Below are 23,650 nucleotides of genomic sequence, written 5' to 3'. Positions count from 1 at the left end.
GCTATTGGCGGGCAATTCATTATTGCTATTGGCGAGCACTTTCCATTAAAATAATGTGGGTCCCTCAACCACATCACATGATTAATCGGACAACCAATATTCTAATAACTTATTCGGTTGGCGGTGTTCATTATTGTTATTGGGGGGCAAATCCCATCATTTCCATATCTCTTTAGACAACGCCATGTCTATGTATAAAATGATTCCTGATTGTGTTCAGCCTTTCTAAAATCACCTAGCGTAGATGACTCTGTTAGGGAGCTAGCACTATTGATTTTAGATTGAGTGTATAACGTTATCAATGCTTCAACGAAAAATAAAGCATTAAATATCCCATCATTGTAATCTTGGACCCTTTAAATCATGCGTGGGGACTTATTTTTAAAGATCTCATTATAATGGTTCTGATATTGAAGGCCATGGGTCAATGTATAAGGATCCCTGTTCCCACTCAATTTTTAGTTATCCATAATTAATTTCCATTCCATCATATACATCCTATAATGCATGCAAAACACTTTGATTTTAATCCAATTAAATATAGAGAATATTTGGACTTTAAATGATTCACTAATCTTTAATTAGAGGCATGCGTTTGAAAATAATTTTCCAAAATAACTTTCCGAAATAATTTTCCATTTCCCTTTAAATGCCCTCAAATCCAATTAATTACTGTAGCACCGGAAACACTGTAGCAACTTGGTCCTGCAGTAACACGACATTGTAGCGACACTGTAGTGCCGCCAGTGAAGTTGCCGGACTGAAATTCCGGCCATTGGAAAGTCGCCGAAAATTTTCCCGAATACGAAAAATGGCTAAAAAAAAATCGAAAAAATTCCCAAAATATTTTAGAAGCCTTCTTGGACCTCCTTGAAGCTTCGTAGCACCTCTTGATGAAGATTACATGGCTTTAAATCAAACTTACATTTGAAATCCAATGGAAAAATATAAATTTCATCATTTAACTTTCAAATGGTTAAATCAAAGCTTTAGTTACATTCATCCAAAGAGAAGATTACAACCAATTATCCTATAAACTTCATCCATGACCCAAAGATCATCATCATCATCCATTCACAAACATACATACATCAACATATATGTATGCATATATGATTTGGACCCATGAATGATGATTTTCTTCCAAAAATGCGCTCTACACAAGAATCAAACCGAGCTCTTTATACCATTGTTAGGGAAATTGAGTTTTTCAAAATCTTTTGTAGGGCTTTTCCTATATGGACCTTGATTCGTGTGTAGAGAGAAGGTTTAATAATGCAAGAAGAATATAATGTTTAACATATACAGAGTTAGAATACTCTATCAAAGGCTTGAGTAAGCCTCAAATCTCTCATCTAAAGTGAATGTTCTCACTTATAGAAGATCCCTTGATCTAGATCATTCTTCCTTAGACGTCTTTCTTTAAGATGATGGGCTTGCCTTTAGGAACCACCCATATGCCTCCATGAATGACCTTGGCGGCTAAGCTTGTGGGAACTCCTTAGAAATGAGAACACTAAACCCTAATTTATAGAGAGAAAATATATTCTTCACACACAAATAGTGCTCCAAGGCTTACTAACAATACATGGCCTTCATACATATAGTCACATTGGTGGAAATAACTGTTGTAAAGTATAAAAAATATGTGAAGAGAAATTAAATGAGAAAAACACAAAGATATTACGTGGTTCAGCCACTAGGGCTTACATCCACGACACACAAAGCCCAAAGGGCTACATATCTTCTGTTATAATCTCTTAACTCATGTACAATGCAATGGTGGAGGCCCCTTTATATAGGAGAAGAAATTATGAGAATGGAAAGAGAGATAAAATAAGAAACAATGATGATTTTTCTCCACTGATTCCTCTAATAACAACAAATCTTCAATAATAGGAAACTACATCAATTACTCGAGTATTTCCCTCCACTGATTCCTCTATTAAATCTTCAATACTCCCCCTCAAGTTAGAGCATGAATGCCCAACTTGCCATTAAGATGACGAGTAACAGCAAGTGCGAATGATGAAGAGAGATGAGAGAAGGCAAAAAGCAATGCTACCGAACACACCAGCAGCCCAAACAAGTCAAACAAAAATTGCCAGAGACACGGCAAAGGCGAAGACAATGCTATTGAACACACTGGCAACCCAAACAAGTCAATAAAAACTGTCGGAAACACAGCAAAGGCGAAGAACATTGCTACCGAACACACCGGCAGTCCAAACAAGTCACAAATAGCACCGAGAAACCCTTAGCAACATTATAGATGCTAAGGGAATACCCCAAAATAAGGGTCCGAACCTAGGAAGATAAATTAGGCTCTGATACCATGTTGTGAAGTATAAAACATATGTGAAGAGAAATTAAACAAGAAAAACACAGATATATTACGTGGTTCAGCCACTCGGGCTTACATCCACGACACACAAAGCCTAAAGGGCTACATATCTTCTATTATAATCTATCAACTCATACACAATACAATGGTGGAGGCTCCTTTATATAGGAGAAGAAATTATGAGAATGGAAAGAGATAGAAAATAGGAAACGATTATGATTTTTCTCCACTGATTCCTCTAATAACATCAAATCTTCGATAATAGGAAACTACATCAATTACTCGAGGATTTTCCTCCACTGATTCCTCCATTAAATCTTCAATAATAACAATTCCCAATCTCTACAAGTAATAGGGATAAATCTAATCTCATGGGCCTCCAGTATCAAGTCAGGCTATAGGTAAGAATCCCTTGAGGCTTACTATTTTCTTGGCTCCAATGAATTAATAATTAACCTGGTCCAACTACCATAGACCTAATTCAATTAATTCATAAATTAATTTATACTCCACTAAAAGAAATTAATTGACCTCCAATCAAATAGTAAATAAACACTAAGTCAATGTTGCACTTTAAAGCCATCAATCCGACCCCATAATTAATATATTTATTTTTGTTTCTTGATTGCTTGATCACAATAAAACATTTGTTCGACAAAAATAATAATTTAGTTAATAAATACATAAAATTATTTTTGTCTAAAACACACGAAAACCTTCGAATTTATTTGGTGATAAATCATAATCAATACAAAATAAATGCAAGTAGCACCGATGCAAATATTGAGAATATAATCCTCTAACTATTAATTATATAATTACCCAAAGAGCCGGTCAAAGGATCCCGAAGGTTCTGCCTAACAAATCAAAGTAATTATTAATTAATAAAAGAGTCAATACTTCTCTCATGCTGTCAAATGCCATCACAGTGATGGGGAGAAATTGCATACGACGGTTCTCGCAATTTGTCTCTACCCATCGCGGATCCGGTTCATATCTTAGTGAATTAAGAGTTCATCCTTAATTACCGGCTTCGAACTATTTGTGATTGCTATTTATACTCTTGTATTGACCGCCATCACATGCATATAAATATCTCTTGCAATCAAGTGGACACTAAAAATTCCATAATGAATCAAAACATAATACTATTGCATTCATCAATTGTATAAAGCATAAATCTTATTTCAGATTACACAAGGAACATTTGTCTCTACTATCTAAATAAGAATTCGTTATGCCAGGGCATACAAATACTAACAGCTTCTAGTTCTTTTAAAGTAAAAAATTCATGTCTCTATTATGGATTTAATTTAATTTTTTTTATTCTGTTCCTATATTTAACATAATCCTGATAGTGTGCACACGTTATCAACTGAAGGCAGGTGCTCTTGTTCAAGTTTACACAGATGGAACTGTGTTAGTTACACACGGGGGTGTTGAGATGGGGCAAGGTTTACACACCAAAGTTGCTCAGATTGCTGCTTCTTCCTTCAATATTCCTCTCAGTTCTGTGTTTATATCAGAGACAAGTACCGACAAGGTACTAAAGCAGTATTGCTGGATTATTGGGCTGTATGTTATTTTGATTTTATTAGTATTGATATACTGAAATTCTTTTACAATTCCCCTTCAATGGATGGGCATCATAGGTATGTTTTACTTTGGACTCTTGTTAATTAGGTTTAGATAAGTGAAATAGCAAAGAGGGGAGTAAAAGAGCAACCCTCTTCGTAGGGCCATAGAAATTACAATGTGAGATGAAAATAAATTGAAAAAAACAGGAAGGCTACCCGAGGATGAACTTTACCCAATCAATGTTTTTAGGTATTCAAACAGAAGGAATCTAAGTTGTTTCATCTAAAAATTTTACAGCCAGCATCGAATGTTTGATCACACATCATTATCTTCAAGAATTGAGTTGGATCTCTGGTCACAGATAAAGTTAACAAGGACTATGACCACTATGGCACTTTCTTGAAATACTTGGAAAAAACTACAGTTGATTTTTTCTAATGTGCTCTTAAGCCTTTGGCATCCATATTAGTACTGCCAACCAGTATCCCCCTTACCTCCCACACCCACACACATACAAAAATGAAAGCGGCGAAGCTTAGTTTTTTGAAATGAGATTTAACCAAAATAATTGAATATAGTGTATAAAGAGAGAGAAGTAATCTATTAACTCGAGTTTTTAATATTTTGTGTGGAATTCGAACATTTTCATTAAGAGTAAACTTTAAACAAGTTTGCTATCGGGCAGCTTCATTCTTATTAGTTGATTCAGATTACTCACCATTTTTTTTTTTTTTAATCTCCGAATATGCAAAAAAAAAAATATAAATATAGAATGCCAACATCTGCCCCTAGTCTTCTTTTCCCAACACCCCGCTTAGGCGATAGTGAGACACACACCTAGGTAATGCCTTTCACATACACAGTTAATGGGCTGATGCCCTTTATCCTCCTCAGTTTTTGACTTCTTATTTGCATTTTCTACTAAATTAGGTTCCTAATGCTTCACCAACAGCAGCTTCCGCTAGCTCTGATATGTATGGAGCTGCAGTTTTAGATGCTTGTGAGCAAATAAAAGCACGGATGGAGCCTATTGCCTCAAAGCATAATTTTACTTCTTTCGCGGAGGTACCTTTTTCACTCACTCTTGTGAATTATCCACTATTAAAATGTTGTTTCTTTTTAAAAAATTGAAACTATACATCTATGATTATCATTTGTGACTGACTGGTAAATGGTTTGAAATAAATTAACATTCAAGTTTAAAGTAAAGGTATTTATATGTGTATAATTTAATCATTTGTTGTTTTCTCAGTAGTGAATAAAAGCGACAATTATGAACATCAAAATGTTGCTGATGCTTATGATGTCTAGTGTGATTCAGATTATCAAGACTAAGATGATTTTGTTGCAGTTAAGACAGTAAATGGAATTTAGGAAATAAACAAAATAGAATACTGTATCAAAGAATATATTGGTGATTCAAGGGTGGGTGGGGGGAGAATTTATTGGTGGGGATAATTTTTGGTCCTAATTATCAACTAATGGTTGAATTTTTGGGCCAAACTTCACTCAGTTTGGCAAACCCACGGAAGAGAAGAAGGAAAGGAGAGAAAAAGAAAAGAAGAGAGTTTGACGGCAAGTGAAAACTGACAGTGTTATTGGTTCTCTCTTACCAAACAATATTTATACTAACTTTAATTAAAAGGTTAGGGTGTTATTGTTTCTCTCTCACCAAACATTATTAATATTATCTTGGGTGAAGTTACACAAATAACTTAATCGATCTTCAGCAAATAAGCTTCAGCATAGAATGAAAAACATAAAGAATAAAGACATTTTCCAGCATTTCCCCTTTAGTTTGTGCTAATAAATTATACATTGCCAGCTTGTCTAGAGCTGAATAAAAAATATGCTCGCTACTCCTTCAAGTGGTCTCCTGATTTCACATGAGTGCAAATTAAATAAGTACTTAATTTCTCTTTGATCAGGTGCCTGTCAACTACAATGTGTTTGTTTTTATCATGCTGAACAGGATTTTGTGCAACATTAAATTTATTTATTTTTATTATCGCCAATACAACCTCATAAGATCCTTCGAGTTGATGCCCTGTCTGCACAACAAATGGTTTCGACGAAAGTAATTTTTATTCCATGAGCATAGCTCGGAATTCTACTTCGGCATTGGATATAGCAATAATTGACTGTTCTTTTTTTGCTATACCATGTTGCTAGATTTCTTCCTATGAAGGTACAATAACTGGAGGTGGATGTCTGCGTGATTGACACTGATCCAGTTGCTGCATTAGTATAAGATTTACTCAGTTAGTGAGCTCCTTCCACTGTTTTCCTGACTGCTTATAAAAATGTGTGGTGTTTCACTTATTATCAGCTGGCAAATATGTGCTACATGGAGAGAATAGATCTTTCGGCCCATGGATTTTACATTACACCTGATATTGGGTTTGACTGGAAAACTGGTAAAGGGAACCCCTTCAGATACTTCACCTATGGGGCTGCATTTGCCGAGGTTGAAATTGACACACTGACTGGCGATTTCCACACAAGGTCGGCAAACATCTTCATGGATCTTGGATATTCTGTCAATCCAGCCATTGACATTGGCCAGGTTCCCCTCCTTTCCTATGTGTCCATTTATTATCTGTTCTCATTTTCAAACTATTTTCTGTATTATATGGATTCTGTCATGCAAGATGGAGTGAAACTCTAGTGTTACTTACTATGTAATGGAATTTTTTTCTTTGGATAAAGACGGTGTACAAATTGATTCAAGTGATGACAAAACATAACATTTGTGTCTCTCTAAGGCAGGAAAAAAGTGGTGGATACAACTTTGTCCTAATTGTTTGGAGTAATTAGCAGAACTCTGATTTATATTAACGTAGCATGACATGTGGTAAACATTTATATCAACTTTGGGTGAAAAATATATGGAAATGGTATCCATCTTTAACAACTAAAAAGCAAATGATCTGGATGTGAATGAGTCAAATTACTTATCCCTTGGTCTATTAGTGAACCATCTCTCCAGGGATTGTGAAAGATGTTCCTAATGCCGCCTTACCAAGAGGAGACAATCAAATTGTCTTCATAGCAATTTTGAAACGAAATAGAAAAATAACAATGCAAGAGAAAAGGAGAAATTGCAAAGCAAATTTTATTTGCTGTAAAAATAATCTTTTCAACTAAAACTGATTGAACCCTAGAAATTACAAGGCTTTATATAGAATTTCTTCCTCCCCAATCCTAGCCTTATATAAAATAAAACCAAAACAGAAAACTACTCAAAAAGGAAAGCTGATGAAAATAAGAAAACTGCTCAAAATAAGGAAACTTTCAAAATATGGAAAGTTTATGAAAAACACAAATTCCCTTTGAAGAAATTTAAAATTCTGCCTTCGTCAGTCTCCCCATGTTGGAAAAAACTCGCCCTCGAGTTTGGAGCAAATTCCCACGATCAATCAAAAATCCAAGCATGGCTTTCCATCCCTTCTTTCTTCCTTTCCGAACTCGAATCAAATACGTTGATCTTCTTATACTAACAAAGAATACAGTTACAGAACAAACATGAATTTTGTTAGATGTCCTTTGAAATTGGGTAGGTTCGCAAAACTCGGTATCCTGAACTAGAAGTTTAATCAACTTTAATTTTTTTTCCAACAACCGCCTAGTAGTTGTAGCGCTCCAAGAATTCATCCCAAAGCATATCATAAAACTAAAATCCATTATTTTTCATCTCCACGGATCCAAAATCTTCATGATCAACCAGGCATACTTCATCTTGAGATCTTTCTTTTGTTGCTTCCTTATCATCCTCATGTTTCAGAATCAATAGTGGCTTTTGCATAGCCAAGAATTCACCTATATCTCTGTTAGAATGTTTTATATATATATATATATATGTTGGGTCATTATATAATTACATATAGTTGGTAGGGCCCTTGTGTTATTAAGTATATCTTGTATCCTTTATATAAGCCTACATAGGCTTATTAGGTTAAGAGTGAAATATACAGAAATATGTCTGCTCTCTCTCTCTCTCTCTCTCTCTCTCTCATGATTTTAAACATGGTATCAGAGCTACACGAATTCATGGGTGTGAGAGTCTGTAATTGTGTTGTGTTGGAAATCTTATCTATAAGTTGACTCAACGATTATGGCAGATTTATTGGGTCTTCAATATAGGCTAATTTTTAGGGATTTTATTTTTATTCTGATTTGATTTGATTTGATTTTATTCTCTTTATTTTGATTTGATTTTATTCTCTTTTCCATATTTGTAATTTTCCGCTTGTATATAATGATAGTCAGGCTCTCAAATTGAGTACGCCAATTTTACCAAGTTACTTTTTAGTATTAGAGCCTCAAACCTACGCCTCCCCCATCTCTCTCTCTTTCACCGCCTCTTTTAATATCTCTCTTTATCTCGTTACAGCCCCTTCCCTATTTTTTTTTCACAGACCACCTCTCTTTTTCAGGTCGCTGTTGCGACAGTCCTAGGGGGAGTCAATCTCCTTTAGGTTCGACCCCTGTAGGGGTATTCCCTTAGTCTTTTTCATACACTAAGGGTCAGAAGACGTGTTTGTAATTTTTTGGGGCTGCCGGGATATTCGGCAGCATTTTCGGATCAGACCGCCATGTCTCTGGCTTCTTGGTTTGATCAAAATCAGGTTTATTCCTCCTTTATTTGAAATTATTGGTAATCTGTTGAATTGATCTATTTAATATTATAGCTGAATCAAGTAATAATAAAGAAACTCTCTTTTCGGCGCAACACACACCGGCTCAACGAGTTACTAGTGTGCTGTTGAATAGCCGTAATTTTGCATCTTGGGCTCGTTCCCTCCGCCTCTATGTTGGTGGAAAAGGCAAATCAGGGTGGATTTTGGGTACTGAAAATAGGCCAGATATTAAAGATCCTAAATATGCTCAGTGGGATATGGACAATTGCACCATTTTAGGATGGATGTTTAATTCTATGGAAGAACGCATTTATAATATATTCATGTTTTATGACTCTGTTAATGACTTGTGGACTGCTTTGAATCAAATGTATGCTCATTCTAGGAATGATGCTCGTATTTTTGAATTATATCAAGATATTGCTAAGGCCTCGCAGAAAGGCCTGAATTTGTCTGTAACTGATTATTTTGGGTATTTGAGATCTCGTTGGGAGGAACTAGCTCAATATGAGCCTCTCAGTGAATTTCCTTCTGAGGTAGCCTCTCTTCTTGTCAAACGTCTTGATCGTCAGCATACCTATCAGTTTTTGATGGGATTACGCCCAGAATTTGAACCGCTAAAGTCTCAGATCTTGAATGCATCACCAATGCCATCCCTGTTGGAAGCCTTTGCTACTGTTGATGGTGAAGCACGCAGACACCATTTAATTCAGCCCTCAATTGTTCCTGTACCAGTGTCTGAGCCTGCTGGGGATAGTATGGCTTTTGCAGCCAACTTTGGATCACGAGTTTCTAGAGGTCAGATTATTTGTCACCATTGTGGAGGGGTTGGACATGTTAAGGCTCGTTGCTTCAAACTTCATCCTGAACTGAAGCAAAAATTTTCTAGGAACTGTTTATCTGGAACTGGTCCGTTTCGTACTGCGGCTGTTGCAGAAACTCCTATTACTATTGGTGGATCTACTGTATTTCCTGGACTGAGCCAGCTTCAGTCTCAGATTGGGCATATCCAAGACCAGCTTGGCTCCCTTGCTTCTAGAGTTAGTACTCCTTCAACTGCTCCCACTGCAACTATTGCTACAGGCACTCCTACTGCATTTCATGTTAAGGCCAAGCAGCCCACTTGGGTTCTGGATTATGGGGCCAATGATCACATGACTGGTGAGTTATCAGTTTTTTCTTCTAATGTCATACTTGTTACCCAATCTGTGTATCTTGCGGATGACTCTACATCTTACATTCACAGTAAGGGTGATGTTTGTCTGTCTTCTGATATTACTCTTTCATCTGTCCTTCATGTACCTAAATTTGCCTTTAACCTTTTATCTGTTAGCCGGCTTGCAAAAAACCTCCAATGTGTAGTTATATTCTTACCAGATCACTATTTGTTGCAGGACCTTTGTTCGAAGAGGATTTTTGGCAGGGGTTATGAGCGTGATGGGCTTTACTACTTCGGGGAACCACCAGGAACGAGTCTTCAAGCTTCTGTCCTACCTACTTCTAGTGTTTATGATGTTTCTTTTCGCACTTTTAGTTTGTGGCATGCACGTTTGGGGCATGTAAACTTTCAATATCTATGTCTATTGTTTCCTTCGTTAAATAAAGCATGTAAGGACCATAAGTTTCAATGTGAAGTTTGTGAGCTTTCTAAACATAATAGAACTAGCTATATTTCTCATATAAGTCGTGCTCCTAGTATGTTTGATCTTATTCATTCTGATGTCTGGGGCCCTTCCCCAGTTACTGCTTTCTCTGGACATCGATATTATGTGATATTTATTGATGATTATTCTCGTTGTACTTGGGTTTATTTATTGAAAAAGAAATCTGATGTGTTTCTTTTATTTACCCAATTTCTTCAAATGATCAAAACCTAGTATAACATTGTTGTCCGTAATATTCGTTCTGATAATGGACGAGAATATGTTTCGAATGAGTTCCGGTCTGAACTTAATAAAAAGGGGATTTTACATCAACTCACTTGCCCCTATACTCCTGAGCAAAATGGCGTGGCTGAACGCAAAAACCATCATCTTATGTCTGTGGTCCGATGTCTTCTGAGTGGTATGCATGTGCCTAAATTCTATTGGCACATGGCTGTTCTTACAGCTGCTTTTCTGATTAATTGTACTCCCAGTCGAGTTTTGGGTGGTAAGGCACCCCTTCAGATTCTCCAGCCTGATTATACATTGTTTCACCTTCTGCCTCGTGTTTTTGGCTGTACTTGTTTTGTTCATAACCGTAGTCCTTCTCGTCATAAACTTGATGATAAATCTATTAGGTGTATTTTCTTGGGGTATTCTGTTATGTCAAAGGGCTATCGTTGTTATGATCCTGTGACCAAACATATGTATCATTCTCTTGATGTGACATTTCATGAAACTGTACTTTTTTATAGTACTAATTCTGTGGTACATGATTCTCTCTCTTGTGATCTGGAGAAGGAAATTTCTCCTATTGCCCGTCCTGTTCCTCTCTTTGAAAATCACACTGTCCTGGAATCTCCTTCTCCATCTATGCAGGGTTCCCCTCCACCTTTGCAGGTCTACTCTCGTCGCCATCGCACTCAACCTCCCCTGCCAAAATCATCTTCAGAACCAGGTCCAGGTAACTCTCCTTCTCCTATTGCTCCTACAATTCTTGAGCGTACCTCCCGTTATCCTACCTGTGATCGTCATCCTCCTAATTGGTATGGTTTTTCTAGTAGCACTAACCACCCTATTTCCCAGTATGTCTCCTATGATGGTCTTTCAGGTGCATATAAATCCTTCTTGGGCAAGATTGGGACCGTTTCTATTCCTCGATCTGTGTCAGAAGCCCTCCAGGATCCCAATTGGGTGTCTGCCATGACAACAGAAATGGATGCTATACACCATAATAATACATGGGAACTTGTTGCTTTACCTTCTGGGGAGAAAACGGTTGGCTGCAAGTGGGTCTTTAATGTGAAGTACTTAGCCGATGGTTCTATTGATCGGTATAAGGCTCGGTTGGTGGCGAAAGGCTTATGGTCTGAAGCAATCTCCTAGAGCTTGGTTTAGTCGTTTCAGCAATGTTGTTTTATCCATGGGCTTTGTGCGCTGCCACTCAGACCATACTTGTTTTATTCAACGTCGCTCTGATGGTCGTTGCATTATGTTATTGGTATATGTGGATGATATCATTATCACAGGTGATGATGCTTCAGGGATTGCTCAGGCGAAACTTCATCTTCAAAAGTCCTTTGATGTGAAGGACTTAGGTCCTCTTCGATATTTTCTTGGAATTGAGGTTGCTAGATCCCGCCGTGGAATTTCTTTATCTCAAAGAAAATATATTTTGGATCTTCTTTAAGATACTGGTATGCTTGGGTGTCGACCCGCTTCCACTCCTATGGACCCCAATCTTAAACTCTCTGTTGAGTCAGGGGAATTACTTCCAGATCCATCCGTGTATCAACGTTTAGTAGGTCGTCTTATCTACTTGACCAACACAAGGCCCGATTTGACATTTGCTATCAGTGTGATTAGTAGGTCGTCTTATCTACTTGACTAACACAAGGCCCGATTTGACATTTGCTGTCAGTGTGATTAGTCAATTCATGCATGCCCCTCGCTCAGCTCATATGGATGCAGTCTACTATATTTTGAGGTATCTTAAGTCGTGCCCTGGTCTTGGTCTGTTCTATGCCTCAGGAAATCAGTCTGGACTCTCATGCTTTACTGATGCAGACTATGCTGGATGTAAGACAGATAGACGTTCTACCTTTGGCTTCTGTAGTTTCTATGGTAATCATCTCATATCATGGAAGAGTAAGAAGCAGGCTGTTGTTTCTAGATCCTCTGCTGAAGCTGAATACCGAGCTATGGCTCAAGGTACTTGTGAGCTCCTTTGGCTTCAATCAATTTTGGGAGAGTTGGGTCTTGTGCAGAATGGTTCTTCAAGGCTGTTTTGTGACAATAAATCAGCCATTATGCTTGCTTCTGATTCTGTTTTACATGAAAGGTCGAAACATGTTGAGTTAGACATTCACTTTATTCGAGATTAGGTTCGATTGGGTATCATTAATCCTATTTTTGTTCCTTCTTCAGAATAGACTGCAGATGTGTTCACAAAGTCTGTTGGGCCTTCTCTTCTCCAGTCTTCCATCGTCAAGCTGGGCTTAGTCAACATATTTGCTCCAGCTTGAGGGGGAGTGTTGGAAATCTTATCTATAAGTTGACTCAAAGATTATGGCAGATTTATTGGGTCTTCAATATAGGCTAATTTTTAGGGATTTTATTTTTATTCTGATTTGATTTGATTTTATTTTATTCTCTTTATTTTGATTTGATTTTATTCTCTTTTCTATATTTGTAATTTTCCGCTTGTATATAATGATAGTCAGGCTCTCAAATTGAGTATGCCAATTTTACCAAGTTACTTTTTGTTGTTCTTGTATAAGATCAGAATCGCGATTGTGGTGTTGGTGTCTCTGCTCGTTCGTTGTCGCCGACAGCTCCTCATTCGTCGTCGGCAGATTTGAAAGCCTCGTTCGTCGTCGCTGACAGCTCCTCTTTGGTTGTCAGCGAGCTCGCCGACATCTACCGTCTTGATTTGCAGAGGTGAGGTTCATCGATTCGCGTTTTTTGGCCGAAAGTTGCAGAGGTCGCTGCTTATTGATTCGGCAGTTGCTTGTGACTGGGTTGCCGTCGTCTCTGCTGCATTGTTCATCGGCATTTGTGAAGGTGTGAAGAAGAAGACCCGTGTTTGGCTACACGGTTATGCTATTCCAACCCTGGTTTACTAAACTTGGGATAACTATTCCAACCCTGGTTTACTAAAAACCGGGATAGCACAGATCCGACCCGTTTGCCCAGATCCGGTTTTTCAGGATCCGTTTCGCTTTCCAGGTCCGGTTCGTTTTTCCGGATCCAGCCTGGCTGACCAGATCCGGCCCGTTTGCCCAGTTCTGACACGTTTTCCAAGTTCGGCCAGAATACAGATTCTGCATTTTTTTTTTTTCTCTGTTTTGCTGGGTTCAACATGACGTCCAATTCAGATTTGTTTTCTCCCACATCCAGTTTTCATTCTCCCATGACTTCAGTTAAACTCGATGTGAAGAATTACATACTGTGGGCTAAATTTGTTGCAATTTTTCTCAAAGGTAAAGGTCTTGGTACTCATCTGACTAAAGAAAAACTCAAGAAAACTAATGCTTCTTTTGATGCATGGGAAAAGGACGATGCTTAGATCATCTTTAAGATGTATAACAGTATTGAACGCCAAATTCGTTCAACTTTACTTTATTTGGATACTGCCAAGGAGATATGGGACAGATTGAAGCAATTGTATTCTGGGACAGGTAATATCACCTGTGTTTATGAGCTCTGTAAGCAGTACTTCAATCTTGAACAAGGTAATCACAGTATAGAAGAGTATTATTCCAAAGTTATGGGAGTCTGTGAGGAGCTGAATATGTATCAGCCCATTACTGTTGATGTTCGAAGTATGCAACAACAATGCGAGGACTTTAATGTTGTCCGTTTTCTTACTGGTTTGTCGTCAGCATATGAGTCTCTTCGTGCACAGATTATGGGCAGTCCCACACTTCCATCTCTTACCGATGTGTTTTCTTGACTTCAGCGCGCTACACTTGCAAGTGACACCTTAAATTTGAATAATGGGCAGAGTGGTGAGCGTTCAGCATTGGTAGTTTCAAAGGGTGAACATAATGCTTACCGTGGAGGTTGTGGGGGACGCTCCACACGTGGTTGTCGTGATTCATGGGGAGGACGTGGCCGTTGCAGGGAATCACGAAAATGTACTCATTGTGGCCTTTCTAATCATACTGTGAATTTTTGTTGGGATGACAAACCATCTAGTTATGCAAATCAAGTTTCTTCCTCTCCGAATGATGTTGCTTCTGGATCTCACCACGTAGCCACGACTACATTTGCTCAGTCAGGTACTGCACACACGTCTATTGTCTTCCACTCGCAGTCCTTGGATCATAGACACTGGAGCATCCGATCATATGATTGGATGTTCTTCTCTTCTATCTGACTTCAATTATGTACCTCTTTCTCAAAGTGTTACTCCTGCTAATGGTTCATCCACTAAGGTTTTAGGTTTGGGGACTACTCAACTTAGTGATTCCTTGTCTCTCTTGTCTATTTTATATGTTCCTTAGTTTCCCTTTAATTTAATGTCTATCAGTAAGCTTACTAAATCTCTCCAGTGCTCTTTTACATTTTATCCTACTTGTGTGTTTCAGGATCTCAAGACGAAGAAGACGATTGGTACGGGGCATGAAGCTGATGGCTTATATTACTTTGATTTGGAACCTTATCCTGTGGCTCTTCAGTCTTCTCTGTCTTCATTCCAGTGGCACTGTCGTCTTAGTCACCTGTCACTTCAAGTTTTGCAGCGTCAAGTTCCTAGTCTTAGTCATTTGAAATTCTTGTCATGTGAAGTTTGTCAACTTAGTAAGCACCATCGCGTGTCTTTCAAGTTTAGGGTTAATAATCGTGTCTCTAGTCCATTTCATTTGGTTCATTCAGATGTATGGGGTCCAATAAAGCATTCTTCAATCAATAAATTTCATTATTTTGTGACATTTGTGGATGATTATTCTCGCCTGACTTGGTTTTTTTTTTAATGAAAGATCGTTCTGAGTTATTTCTAATTTTTCAAAAATTTCGAAAAGAAATCAAATTTCAGTTTGGATTCCCAATTCATATTCTACGTTTTGGTAATGCTAAGGAATATTCTTCAACCCCCTTTGATACATATCTTAGTGATAAATGAATTATTCATCAAAATTCATGTGTTTATACTCCTCAACAAAATGGAGTTGCAGAACGTAAGAATCGACACCTCTTAAAAGTAACCCGTGCTCTTTTGTTTCATATGCGAATGCCTTAACGGTTTTGGGGTGATGCTGTTCTTACTAACTGTCATCTTATTAACCATATGCTGTCATCTGTATTAGATGGCAAATCTCCACATTCTATTTTATTTCCTGATTCTCCCTTGTTTTCTCTTACTCCTAGATTTTTTGGATGTGTATGTTATGTCCACAATCTTGGTCCTGGTTTTGATAAACTAGACCCACATGCCACAAAGTGTGTATTTCTTGGATACTCTCGTTCTCATAAAGGTTATCGCTGCTATAGTCCTGTTTCTCAACGGTACTTTATTAGCGCGGATGTAACTTTTTGTGAGTCCATCCCATATTTTTCAGATATTGATTCACTTCTTGATATCACTCCTGAGTTGCCTCTTCTTGCGGTTCTTCTTCCATCACTTTCTCTTCAACCTAGATCTCCTTCGCCTGCCCCGTAACACGTGTACACTCGAAGACCAAAGTCGTCTGCTGTCATGCCTCCTCCGTCGTCTTCAGAGTCTTTGGATCCAACACCATCCGCTGTGTCTGATTCCTTGCCTATTGCACTTTGTAAAGGTACTCGCTCTTGTGTCACTAATCATCCCATTGCTCATTATGTCTCTTATAATTCCTTATCGCCATCCTTCTTATGTTTTTTATCTCAGTTGTCTACTATATTTGTTCCTAAGACTGTGCAGGATGCTTTGTCTGATTCGGGCTGGAGGAAAGCAATACAAGATGAAATGGATGCTTTGCATCAAAATGACACGTGGAATCTTGTTCCATTACCTCCAGTTGCCAAACCTGTTGGTTGTCGCTAGGTATATACTATGAAGTATCTTCCAGATGGGTCCGTTGAGCGTTTAAAAGCACGTCTTGTTGCCAAAGGTTATACCCAGACTTATGGTATTGACTATGATGAGACGTTTGCCCCCGTTGCTAAGATTTCTTCTATTCGTGTTTTGATTTCTCTTGCTGCTAATGGACATTGGCATCTGTTTCAGTTAGACTTTAAAAATGCCTTTCTGCTTGGTGACTAAGCAGAAGAGGTTTATATGGAGCAACCACCTGGCTTGGTTGCTCAAGGGGAGTATCTTCACACTGTTTGTCGCCTTAAAATGGCCCTGTATGGATTGAAACAATCTCCACGGGCTTGGTTTGGAAAATTCTCTGAGGCGGCATTAAAATTTGGTCTTAACAGATGTCAGACCGACCATTCGGTATTTCACCAGCACACTAGAGCTGGCTTCATATTTCTTGTGGCGTATGTAGATGATATTGTGGTCACAGGTGATGATTCTGAAGGCATTGCTAAGTTGAAGTTGTTTCTACAATATCGATTCCACACTAAAGACTTGGGTAAACTTAGGTATTTCTTGGGTATTGAAGTTGCTAGATCCAAGAAGGGTATAAATTTATCCCAACGAAAATATGTGTTGGACTTATTAGAAGAAACAGGTATGTTGGGTGGTCGTCCGGTTGATGCTCGTATGGATTCAAATACAAAACTTGTGTCTGATGAGGGTGATTTATTTAATGACACGTGCAGATTTCGTCGCCTTGTTGGGAAATTAATTTATCTCACTACCACTCGACCTGATATTTCATATGCAGTTAGTGTTGTAAGTCAGTTCATGGGAGCCCCTAGAATGCCACATTGGATTGCTGTTCTTCGGATTATCCGATATCTCAAGCAAGCTCTAGGTTTTTGGTTACTATATAAATCAAATGGTCATCTCAGGGTGGAAGGTTTTACAGATGCCGACTGGGCTGGTTTTCTTTCAGATAGGAGATCTACTATAGGCTACTGCACATTTGTAGGAGGAAATCTTGTTACATGGTGAAGTAAAAAGCAAACGGTGGTAGCTCAATCTAGTGCTGAAGCTGAGTACAGGGCAATGGCCCAAACCACTAGTGAGTTGACATGGATACAACATTTTCTAAAAGAGCTTGGGTTGACAGTTGAAGCTTCTACTCCATTGTTCTGTGATAATCAAGCAGCAGTTCACATTGCATCAAATCCTGTGTTTCATGAGAGGACAAAACATATTGAAGTTGATTGTCACTTCATTCGAGAAAAAATATTACATGGAAGCATCTCTACTCCCTTCGTGAAGTCTGAAGATCAATTAGCTTATATGTTTACCAAAGCACTGGGTCATAACCAGTTAAGAACTATCTGTTCCAAGCTGGGATTATTTGATATATATTCTCCAACTTGAGGGGGAGTGTTAGAATGTTATATATATATATATATATATATATATATATATATATATGTTGGGTCATTATGTGATTACATATAGTTGGTAGGGCCCTTGTGTTGTTAAGTATATCTTGTATCCTTTATATAAGCCTACATAGGCTTATTAGGTTAAGAGTGAAACATACAGAAATATGTCTGCTCTCTCTCTCTCTCATGATTTTGAACAATCTCCATATATGATGTCATCCTCTTCCTCCGGGTAATCATCATATTTTGGCTTGACCATTGGGGTTGCATCATCTTCCTAGGTCAAAAGTTGTTTTTCTTCTCCATCAAAATTTCCTACCAATTCAAGAATTTCCTCCGTAAACTCACCATCTCAACAACTTTCATCAAGTAGAATAGGTGTTGGTTTAGGTGTTGTATTGCTGCAAAAAGGATTCAAAAAATCTTCTTCATAAAAATCTGAAATCTGAAAATTGATATTTGTCGGCCAACAACGATCAGTCTGCTTGTCGAGTGATCTATGGCGATGCGAAAAATAGAATGAATTTTTCGCAATAGTCTCGGTGTCTTGACACATCATCATCCACCAAAACATTGTCATCAACCAGTGCGTTGACAACAGGTTGACCCAATAGTTGAGTCAACAGCTTAACTTGTCTCCACAAAAACTCTATCTTGCTTTCGTGTTGCTTGGGTAAGGGTTCAGCCAAATTTTGCATCCTATGATTTCCTCCTCTCTGTTGTTGTCGTGGAGGCATGATTGAGCAGCTGGAAAGCTGAACCAAAGCTCCGATACCAAACTGATGCCGCCGTACCGAGAGGAGACAATCAAATTAATTTCATAGCGATTTTGAAACGAAATAGAAAAATACCTATGCAAGAGAAAAGGAGAAATTGCAAAGCAAATTTTATGTGCTGTAAAAATAATCTTTTCAACTAAAACTGATTGAACCCTAGAAATTACTAGGCTTTATATAGAATTTCTTTCTCCCCAAACCTAGCTTTATATTAGGTAACTACCAAATATAAATAAAACCAAAACAGAAAACTGCTCAAGAAGGAAAGCCGATGAAAATAAGAAAACTGCTCAAAATAAGGAAACTTGTAACGACCCGAAAAGATGCCAAAATAATAATAAAAATCTATAAAAATTTCGGCATGACCTCCGCATAAAATGTCCCTCAATAACCTGTAGAAATACAAAAAAATAAATGCAATGGCTTCACTGAGCCTTAAATCCAACTTATCCTGTCCCGACGCACAATTTAGATATTATATTACATTCCCAAAATGGTTACATACATACAAAAGTCTCGTTCCTCCATCTCATCCAAACAAGGGACACATCCATTATTTCAAATTACAGTCCATAATTGTAGCTAAAATTTTAAAGTCTATAACTTATAACGTTATATCAACTAAACTAAAGTTTCCCAAAATATTTAAGATTACATTTACAAAATATATATCAAAGTTCTAATACAAAAGATAGCAAAAATAAAATAGATCCCCAAGCTCGTCTAAACTTGTGGTGGATCATCGTTCGCCGCCTCTTTTCTATATCCTGAAAAATGTTAAAAATAATGGGGTGAGCATAATGTCACGGGCTTAGAGTTTCAGTACCACTCTAGCTGCTCCCGTGCGGCACCAAGACGTTGCTTTCACTCTCGCAAGTACTTGGTCAGCCTAACTCCCGTGCACACCTTAGCCAACACACTCCCCTCGTGCGCTTACTAGTGTTGTAGTTGCCCTCGCCCTCTCCTCACCTGGCTTGCACACTCACACACACTAAGGCACTTAAGTTGGCAAGGAAAGAACACTTCTATTACTTCAAAGAATGCTTTGTACAAGGCTAACACTCAAGCTCTCTACAAGGCTCTCAAGACTCACTCTAGGACTTGTTTCCTACAAAATGAAGTCCTACCTCTATTTATAGGCATCTCCATCCCTAATGGACGGTTAGGATGCATTCTAACCAACGGTGGAGATTGATTATCTAGAATCTTCTCCCACCTTCTTCACACTTCCATACTTATCTACTAGTATCTATAACATTCTAGAATTCTCCATACTACTCCACACAACTCTGGAGAACTCTAGAACCTTCCACACACTTCTACACATTTCTACACATTTCTAGAATCTTCCACATAACTCTAGACTATTCCGGAAGACTCTAGAAACTCCACTTGCCATGCAGTTGCCATGCAGCGTCCTCCTCAGCGTCTGCGTGTCGCCTGCGTGGCACAACCTCCATAGGCGGGGCGTGACATTCTCCCCCACCCATTTCCGTGACGCCCTCGTCACGGTTTCTTCAGCTGACCCAGCCTCTCGCAGGTCATCAGCACTTGCGCATATGTCCTTGGCCCAAACGTACGAGCGCCCTTCGGGAGATGTGAAGTCCTCGCGAGCTCCATCGTGTTGACTGCCACCTCTGGACTCTCCTTCCTGCCCACGAGCGGCACCATGCATGCGGCCTTGCCTTCCTCGCCTCCAAGTATCATCAACGCACCAAGGCATGGTAGTGGCGCGGCGTTGTTCCTGTCCATGAACTCTAGCCCCAGCACCATGTCGTGGTCGTCCATCTCCGCAACTTGGAAGTCAGCCTTGCCCTTCCATCCTTGCATGCATAGCTCCACCTCCTTGCACACTCTACTCACGCGTGCCTCCTCGGAGTTGACGGCCTTGATCCAGCCCTCCGTCTTGCGCATCTCCAAGCCAAGTCGTTGCGCCTCCTCCGGGGTAATGAAGTTGTGTGTAGCACCCGTGTCTACCAACGCTTGCACGGCTTTGCCACCAACCTGCGCATCCACATAGCGCACCCCAGCTACCTTCTTTGCCTTGCCCTTCTTCTTGGTGTCATGCGCCATGCTACTCAGCATTTGCATAGCCCCCATGCACCTATCTTCATCGCTGCCCGCATCGTCCACCCTGCCCTTGCCCTTATCCTTCACAAGGGCGCTCATGGTCTTCTTGTTGGGGCAGTGTCGCAATATGTGCGGCCCTTCGCACAAGTAGCACTTCGGCTCCCACTTGCCCTTATCGCGGCGCTCCCCTTTGCCACTAGCCTTAGACCTCTCTCCATGGTCCTTACCTTTATCATGGCGTGGGCGTCTCTCCTCATCGCTGTGCTCATCATCGCTAGACTTGGGCGAGCCCAGTTTCTTGAAGCGCCGGTCTCCCCCACCTTTGCCGTGGTCCCTCTTGGGAGACGTGGCCCTCTTGTCATCGCGCCTAAAGTCTTTGAGGCGCTCCGCTATAGCCATTGCGGATGCCAAGTCTCTAGGCTCCCTCCTCCTTAGCTCCATGGCCACCCAAGACTGCAGCCCATCAATGAACAAGCACACACGTTGCCGCTCTGGCATCTCTGGGATCTCCAGCATCAAGTTGGAGTACTCCTTCACATACTCCCTTATGCTGCCCTTCTGCTTCAGGCGCCTTAGGTTGATCATGGCGAGGTCCTCAACGCACTCGGGATAGAACTGCCTCTTGAGCTGCCTCTTAAACTCCTCCCATGTGTCAACTGCTCTTGCGCCTCTACCGGTGAAGCGCTGCCTCCACCATAGAGCGGCAGTGTCCGTGAGGTACATAGTGCCTGTCTGCACCTTCTCCTCATCATCCTCGATCTCCATGCACTCGAAGTACCGCTCCATGTGCCAGAAGAAGTTGTCAATCTGGCGCGCATTCCTTGCCCCATCGTACTCCTTGGGCTCCGGCGCCTTCTTCTTCCTTGGCTTCACCACGACCTCGCGCGCCTGAGAGAACTCCTTCTTGCACTCGGCAATCTCCATGCGCAAGTCGTCTACCCGATCATGCAAGTCCCTTTCTTTCTCTTGCGCCTTGTTGGCGATGCCATCAATCAGCTCGTAGAGCTCCGCCATCCTTCTCTCGAGCCTATTAAACTTAGTCTCCGTGTAGACCAAGTGTGTGGCAAGCTTCTCCTCCAAGCTCTGCTCTAAGATGTGGACTTGTTGGTCTCCTCCGCTAGCCATGTCTACTCCAACAAAGCTCCCTTGACGAACCTGCTCTGATACCAACTGTCACGGGCTTAGAGTTTCAGTACCACTCTAGCTGCTCCCGTGCGGCACCAAGACGTTGCTTTCACTCTCGCAAGTACTTGGTCAGCCTAACTCCCGTGCACACCTTAGCCAACACACTCCCCTCGTGCGCTTACTAGTGTTGTAGTTGCCCTCGCCCTCTCCTCACCTGGCTTGCACACTCACACACACTAAGGCACTTAAGTTGGCAAGGAAAGAACACTTCTATTACTTCAAAGAATGCTTTGTACAAGGCTAACACTCAAGCTCTCTACAAGGCTCTCAAGACTCACTCTAGGACTTGTTTCCTACAAAATGAAGTCCTACCTCTATTTATAGGCATCCCCATCCCTAATGGACGGTTAGGATGCATTCTAACCAACGGTGGAGATTGATTATCTAGAATCTTCTCCCACCTTCTTCACACTTCCATACTTATCTACTAGTATCTATAACATTCTAGAATTCTCCATACTACTCCACACAACTCTGGAGAACTTTAGAACCTTCCACACACTTCTACACATTTCTACACATTTCTAGAATCTTCCACATAACTCTAGACTATTCCGGAAGACTCTAGAAACTCCACTTGCCATGCAGTTGCCATGCAGCGTCCTCCTCAGCGTCTGCGTGTCGCCTGCGTGGCACAACCTCCATAGGCGGGGCGTGACAATAAGCTCAGTAGGAAGTGTCTAAGACACACTTCTTATGTTTCCGTGAATCCATACAATGAATAGATAAAAAGTGAACGGGATCATGCCATCGGAAAATGCACATTCTCAACCACAATAACAAGTATGTAACAAATATCAACCAATCACCAATTTACCACAATGTCATGAAGTGCAATGTTATGCAAATGTCACTCCCCATTTCCGAAACAATTCCATTTCAACAACCAAACCGTTAGTGCAGTCCGACCCAAGGCACCTCCATGGCGTCACGAAAGCAAGGTTGGTTAACTATCCACGACCACAAGGCACCTCCAAGGCGTCGCATCCGGCCTAGTTAACTCAACTACATTCCCTTCTAGACTACACTAATATCACGGACCACTAGGCGCCTCCTAGGCGTCCGGTTTTCGCAACACTTTTAGAAAATATTTTCTCCAAAACAATTTTATTTGTTCTAACAAATATTTTTGCCCCTTTCTCTTTCCCAATGGATGCATGAATGTTTCATGCTTCAAATCATTAATTTAACTATATGTTTTCACACATTTCCATTTACATCATCATCACAATTTAATGAAAATTTCTAAACATTCATTTCCTTTATTTATTTAGAACCATAGCACCCATTTTTCTTCAAGACAATAAATAAATAAATAAATAATCATGGAACATACAACACATCAAACACTAAGCATGCTCATTTACCATAATGAAAATAGACATGTATATAAACTCAAATAACACATGGAACACAATTATCATTGTAATTACACAGAACTATAACAACAAGAAGCTAAGTAATTAAAATTTAGCATGCTTAGGATCAAATTTAAGGAAAAAAAATTCACCAAAGGCCAAGAAATTGTAGATTAGAACACCCCTACCTCAAATTGATGAAAACCCCCAATTTGAGCCCAAGAACCCTAGAATTTTGAACTCCCTAGAGTGCACCAAATGATGATTGGCTCCTATCAAATTAACGGCCTCGAAGAGCTCAACAACTTTGCTTCACAATGTTCTACCAAATTCCTAAAGGAAAAAGCAAGATCAAGGTTTGAAGTTGCAAAAAGAAAAAAAAAATGGAAACTGCCGAGAGCAGTCTGGTTGCAGCAAGAGAGAGAGAGAAAAGTGGACTCGTGTAATGGCCTTATGGCGTTTTGTGTGTTTATAACATGGGTGGGGCCCACTTGCTTTATTTCTTTTAACATTAATTATATATATATATATATATATATATCATAACATTACATTCTCCCCAACTTTAAAAGATTTCGTCCCCGAAATCAAGCCATACCTGAGGAAGAAAACAACTCTG

The 23,650-nt window shown here is 39.7% G+C and overlaps 1 protein-coding gene across 2 annotated transcripts in view; it reads left to right on the top strand.

The window, feature by feature from the left end:
• LOC132311368 (xanthine dehydrogenase 1-like) overlaps positions 1–23,650 on the top strand; it is a 66,189-nt gene that overhangs the window by 29,121 nt on the left and 13,418 nt on the right. Inside the window, exons 10-13 of one of the 2 annotated variants that reach the window (XM_059809260.1) lie at positions 3,726–3,887; positions 4,853–4,987; positions 6,252–6,488; positions 9,957–10,454. In XM_059809260.1, the coding sequence (XP_059665243.1) occupies positions 3,726–3,887; positions 4,853–4,987; positions 6,252–6,488; positions 9,957–10,439 (1,017 nt within the window). In that variant the 3' untranslated portion in view covers positions 10,440–10,454. Of the gene's footprint in view, positions 1–3,725; positions 3,888–4,852; positions 4,988–6,251; positions 6,489–9,956; positions 10,455–23,650 lie in introns of those variants that run through there. The other variant, XM_059809262.1, reaches the window with a different exon arrangement.

The sequence above is a fragment of the Cornus florida genome, unplaced genomic scaffold (assembly GCF_030987335.1).
Source record: "Cornus florida cultivar Cherokee Brave unplaced genomic scaffold, ASM3098733v1 CherokeeBrave_3.0.0_Hap2_Chr06, whole genome shotgun sequence".
Lineage (NCBI taxonomy): Eukaryota > Viridiplantae > Streptophyta > Magnoliopsida > Cornales > Cornaceae > Cornus > Cornus florida.
This window is presented reverse-complemented; position numbering and strand designations above follow the sequence as displayed.